Raw genomic sequence first — 6,231 nt, 5'->3', positions numbered from 1 at the left:
GCTGCTCGCTGCAGCGGTCTCCCTCAATATTGTCATTCCCACTAATCACTTAGACACAAAAACATGGGAAATAGGGTCCAGGTTGGAAAATATTGAACTTACCTTTAAGCCAGAACGTGATTTTCCAAGTGGTTTTTGTGCCTACACCCAACCACACATTAACCAATGCAACATAAAATTGAGACGTAAAGAAACATAAACTTTCAACATATGTACAAATGTAACATATTGGTGGTTTGCAGAAACGTACAACATTTACTCTGGCGATTGGTTTGTGAGTCGACTTTGCTGAAAATGGCTTTATTCAACTGAATTCATGTTTTGGGGGAAATGGATTTGGCATGCTGGTGGCTGTCTTCCTGAATAACTTATTGCCCAGACTTTGAAAGAGAACCCCGAGGATCATTTCACAAAAGGCTTACAGTGCTGCAAACATCATTTCAGAGCAAAAGAGAGTAGCAGACCAGGGCTAAGGTGAAGCTGATTAAAATGACATAGCCTGAGGCACCTGTCAAAGTTAGGGCAGTCTTGACAATACTTGTGCCCCATCACTTGAACACTTCTCACAATTTTAGAGATGACTATAATGACAGAAAATACAAAATCCCTATTATTTGAGTCTACTTCTATTACTGGAATGTGACTGATGTAAAGCTGGTTCATCTTTGTGACAGCAGGGATATGCTAATTGGAATTTTTAGAAAATGTCATTGTTATATACAAGAACACATGTGGGGCATAATTTTGATGTAAGTGACATTTACTGCCAGACTTTCTGATTTGAGTGACGTTACAGTATGAAAAGTAGTGCTGCAGCCATTCACACTGTGACATGCCGTCTGTGTAACATACAGGTATCAGTCTGCCAAGTAAAAATGGTCACTTCATCTCTGGTGAAATCTTCCCTGACACGTGAAACCACATTTGCCTGCCTGCGTGATAGATGGTCCTTAATGAGACTAATGATTGCAGCCAATTTGAAGCAGAAGAGTGACTTCAACCTGCCCGATCAGGTCCATTACACGGCCATTCATAAAGTTCAAATGAGTCTTTATGGCTTTTAATGTTGATCCAACTAAATTTATGTAATATGTTTATCTGCTGCGGTTAAAGTTGTTTGGATTTTGTGGGCTAATAGTCCACAATGACACATCCTGTCGAATGAATCTTGATTTAATGCAACATGTAATGGAGTGTAAAGCAAAAATAAACTGAGCTGAAGAACATTTGCAGAGCAGAAAGTGAGACCTCTTTTCGTTGGCTGCACAAAGTGGTGTAAGCAAAAACATTCATTAAATAGCTTCTGATTATTAAAGCAGTATATGAGCTTCAGGGAGTTTTGTGGCATCTAGTGGTGAGGATTACAAATTGCAACCATCTGAACTGTCTCCTGGTTACAATTCCTTCCGTGTTCATTGTCTTTACCAGGAGTCAAATAATCCACAGAAGTCTCTACCTCTCCAAAACAACCAGTAAAATCACTGAATAAAGCTCTTTCACTTTATAGATCAGTGTTTCTCCAACGCTGTTTGGCATGTCACAGATGGCCCCGTCACCCAGCACCTGTTATTGTGAGCTCACCTATTTTCTTTGATAACTTAATGTGTCTTCACCTTATTTCTGATCCAGACGTTTTTACCGTGAGCTGAATTATGTGCAGAGGACTCCTCCTCTCAAAAACAAATGGGGGGTGATTAAATCCAGTAATAAAGCAGTTTCACGTTACAAATCAGTGTTTTGCTGACACTGTTTGGCATGTCAGAGAGAGACTGCTTGTCTGGCACCTGCTAATATATGCTCTCTTGTTTATCTGATAACTTAAGATCCAGATGTTCAGGGGGTTGAACAGGCAGCTGAGTTATGTGCAGAGGTCTCTTCCTGTGAAAAATAAACAGACCCAATGGTTTAATCCATCAAAAACACTAATAAAGCAGTTTCACACTCACAGAGGGGCTGCTAACTATGTTTGTGGGGGCCAAAACCGCGACTGGCCCTTTCTTGAGCCAGTGTTTGGTTTGTCTGGCAGGCTCCGTGGAAGGGGACCTGTTCTCTATGTATGATACAAATGGCTCATATTAAGGTAACAAAAACACAATCCTTATTTTCAGGTTATTATAAACAAAAAAAAAACATACTCATTATATTATTTTCCTTTTCTGCCAAAAAATCACCCTAAATCAGGTGTAGGCGACCAAAGATGAGCCGCATGTGGCTCTTTAGCTCCTCTCCAGTGGCCCCCTGTGGTTTTGACAGAAAATTATATGGAAACAAATTACCATTGTTTTTTAACATTTTGATTTCCATTTATCATTGCAGGCCTAAAGTGAGTCTTGCATTCTTAAGCTGTAAAAATACATAGCCTATACACTTTTTTAACATTTCATCATCTTAAATGAGCGTCATACATCTGGTCTGGCGCCCTCTCCTATAACAACATCACTAGTGATTGACACAGTAGTCTAGAGTTTTCCTCACTAGAGTAGCTGTGGATTCCAAATCCAAAAAGAGAAGTCTCGGGAAGATAGAGAAACGTTTAGTGCATGGACAAATTTATTTGCTTTCAGCAGCAGCACTGCAAAGTTAAAGTACCAAATAATCAAAAACAGCCAGCTGCAGAGTAGCCACCTTGAGCTAAAACATGGACTGTGTTGCCGTTTTTTTGAGGCTCAAATATGTTTTGCAGCTTCAGACAAGTTTTTTTCCTATTGTGGCCAAAGATGACTCTAAACACTATCCCCGCCATTGATGAGATTTTCCGTCATTTATGACACAATGCTTCCCTGTCCTTGACAAGATATTCGGGCAATCCGTGCTTTCACTGCTATAAGATAGGGGGCGCTACACATCTTGTGACATAGAACAGCACTGCCTTGTCCAAAAACAAACAAAGAAGAAGAAGATCCTGGAAACCAGAAGATGTTGCAGCTTGTAAACTGCACAAAAATGCCGGGACCGACGGAAAAGTTTGCGGTTGCGCAAGCCATGGAGATGTTGATAGACTCATATTCCGACAATTTCTTTTTTGATCACTAATTTGAATCCGATTTGGATGAAGAAGCAAATGATGAAACAAAATAGAAAAAATAAAATAAAAATGTTTTCTGAGGGCGGCATGGTGGTGTGGTGGTTAGCACTCTCGCCTCACAGCAAGAGGGTTGCTCCCACGCCCGGGTTCGATCCCAGGCGTGGGAGCCCTTCTGTGCGGAGTTTGCATGTTCTCCCCGTGTCAGCGTGGGTTCTCTCTGGGCACTCCGGCTTCCTCCAACAGTCCAAAGACATGTAGATTGGGGACTAGGTTAACTGATAACTCTAAATTGTCCATAGGTGTGAATGTGAGTGTGAATGGTTGTTTGTCTCTATGTGTTGAAGTGATGTGTTGAGTCTGGTGACCTGTCCAGGGTGTACCCCGCCTCTCGCCCGATGTCAGCTGGGATAGGCTCCAACCCCCCCGCGACCCTCAAGAGGATGAAGCGGTTAGAAGATGAATGAATGAATGAAAAATGTTTTCTTGTGTTTAAAAACAGCATGTCTCTTCTTTAGTGTCGTGTATATACTGTTCACATATTCATAGAACAAATGATTCTGTGGGTTTTGAATGATTACTGAATATGATCAATAATGCTGGCGGTGGCTGGCAACTTAAGGCGCATTCACACCAGGATAGTCCGGGGGACTCGGTTTGATTGGGTGGGGAATGCCCGAAAATTTCACACCTCCATTTGGTTCGGTTCACTTCCACACTGCACTCTTTAAAGTGGACCAAACCATCTGGACAATGTCACGCAGTTACACCAGCTGCTCGTTTGGGGGCGGTATTGCCCGAAACGACCACTGACCATGAAGAAAAAAAGCATGAGGAAGAATACCTGGCTCATCCATTGGCCATGACCGTAAAACGGAAATCCATTGTCACCACAAGCAACTGCCATATATAGTCCTCTGACCATATATCAATAAGCTCCTGCACCTCCTCACTACTCCACGTCCACGTCTGCCCCGGTACATTTTCCAACTTTTTTTTATTTATTTATTTATTTTTTTTACCTCTGCTTCTCCCAGTTCGCGCTATTGGCTTTGTTTTTCTCTACCCAAAATGCCACTTCCTCTCTTTGGTTTACTGGATAGTCCGTTTGCATTTCCCACTGTAAGCGAACTGCACCAGGGTTCACTTGCAAGTGAACCGAGACCAACAGTTTTCAAGCGGACCAGCGATGGCTCGTTTCGCACCATAGTTCAAATGAGCGTTCACACCACTCCAAAAGAACTGAACTATCCGTGGAAGTGGACCAGGTTTCGTGCAAAGCGGACCAAATAGTGCCAGTGTGAATGCGTCCTTTAAAACAGCACTTTGGTGGGGAGAGTGTAAACAGTAAAGGCTGCTGACCCCTGCCCTTAATCCTTAACACTGGACCTTTAATGCAGCATATTGGAGTGTAAAGCGAAAGCAAACTGAGCTGAAGAACATTTGCACAACACAAAGTTAGACCTCTTTGCTTTGGCTGCACAAAATGAGACGAGAAAAGCAAAAATCATTAAATATTTTCTCATTATTAAATATTTGATTGTTTGCTAAAGTAGGAATGGTTTTCCCGCTGCTTCATGTTTGTCTCCCTGTAATATAGGATATATAGTACACAGAGCATAAGGATCTTTAAAACCCGTTTTTTACAAGGAAAAAAAAAATCCAACAGAAATAAATCGGCTTAATGGCCAGAATTAGAGTGGTCTGAATCCAGGGTAGGATTAAGGAAAATTGTGTGAAATAAAAGAGCGAGTGATCAGGAATGACTGTGCGTCTGTCTGAAGGGCGGGAGGAGAGAAGGAGAGGAAGGGAGGGAGGGAGAGGAGAGAGGAGGAGAGAGAGGTGACTGAGGAACACATTTTCATCCAAACCTCTCCGTTTTTCCAGAGCCTGTCTGTGCTCCGCGGCTCAGCGCAGCTCCCCATTGTTTAAACTGGGAGGACAAAATAAAACCACTCCGCTTGTTCTTATAATCGCAGCCTGTGAGTCTTTTTTTTTTGGGGTATCTGATGCTCGATTCTCGCCGCTCTGAATGCTGTATTCATTGTCAACTTCTGCCGATTTCTCCACTTAGACTTGAGCTGCATCATGAATAGTTTGGGGGCACCTTTCAATCGCATACCTCTGGAATGGTGGGGATTACACAGCCGACACCCGGAGAGCATGTAAACGCAAATGGAGTTTGGGATTTATTGCAAAATAAGGGAAAGATGACCGTCTTCTCGTTGTGCTTGCTCTTGTGCGCGGATCTACTGGATTTAGCCGTCGGTAAGTCTGACCCTGTCATATCCATTTCCACACAGTCGGAACCTCTCGCAGCATCCGTGCGTGGGGGGCTCCGACAATAACCCCCCTCCACGAAACTGTCAATGAGTTGAGTGATTTTTGGTGCGTGACAGTAAAAGTGGCCATTAACAGGACAGCCGGATGGAGGCGATCGGTGCCACGCTTGCCTCATGCCAACTTTCCCCCCTCCGTGCCAATCAAGTCGTGGAGGGAGCGAAATGAATGAATAATGGTGGGATTCAGTCCGTGGGGCTGCACAGTGCGTGGTGTCGGTGTGCTCAAAGGGAATGCAAGAAGAGGGTTAGCAAGAGGCCTCGTTATGTATTAAGTCTTAATTCATCTGCATTGACTATCACGACCAGCATGCATGACAGCATCTACTTCTGAGCACCGCACAACTAAAGCACGCCGAAGCGCACTCCTCGGCGTTGTGGTCATCGTGGCTTGTGCACATCAGACACAGCCCGGGCTCAACAGATATCAAAGTTGTTGCCTTGCAAAACATTCAAGTGCGTCCTTATTTAAAAATAAAATCATGCAGATTCCTGTTCTCTGTGCTCCGCGCAGCGGTGGCATCAGTGTCGCGTGTTTTCTCTCCATCTCCATCTCCATGCTGCGTTGACGCGTTTAGAGGTTGGAGGATGAAAACATAACTGTGACCTTTCCCCATGAATTGGATTAGAAATAATATATGTCGCCTGTATCCTAAAGAATTACTCGGCTTGTCTTCCACATGATTGCATTTTCTATTTTGGGAGGCTGATTAAAATGGGGATGTTACACTGCAATTTTTTTTAAGGGACGCCAGTGTTTTATCCAAATGTTTGCAACAGATAAGAGCCTGGTGCCTTAACTAAACATGTTTTCTTACTGTTGACATATTGCGTTTCCTCTCATATGGTCCCTGTGGCATTTTGCAGTGG

At 43.3% G+C, this 6,231-nt stretch overlaps 1 protein-coding gene across 2 annotated transcripts in view; it reads left to right on the top strand.

Moving 5' to 3' along the window:
- The first annotated feature begins 4,898 nt into the window (after window positions 1–4,898).
- Window positions 4,899–6,231, top strand: part of igsf21a (immunoglobin superfamily, member 21a) — a 370,289-nt gene continuing 368,956 nt past the window's right edge. Inside the window, exon 1 of one of the 2 annotated variants that reach the window (XM_033627706.2) lies at window positions 4,899–5,290. In XM_033627706.2, the coding sequence (XP_033483597.2) occupies window positions 5,152–5,290 (139 nt within the window). In that variant the 5' untranslated portion in view covers window positions 4,899–5,151. The remainder of the gene's footprint in view (window positions 5,291–6,231) is intronic. The other variant, XM_033627704.2, reaches the window with a different exon arrangement.

Source organism: Epinephelus lanceolatus, chromosome 1 (assembly GCF_041903045.1).
Source record: "Epinephelus lanceolatus isolate andai-2023 chromosome 1, ASM4190304v1, whole genome shotgun sequence".
Taxonomy (NCBI): domain Eukaryota; kingdom Metazoa; phylum Chordata; class Actinopteri; order Perciformes; family Serranidae; genus Epinephelus; species Epinephelus lanceolatus.
The sequence above is the reverse complement of the archived record's forward strand: the minus strand, read 5'-3'. Positions and strand labels throughout refer to the sequence as shown.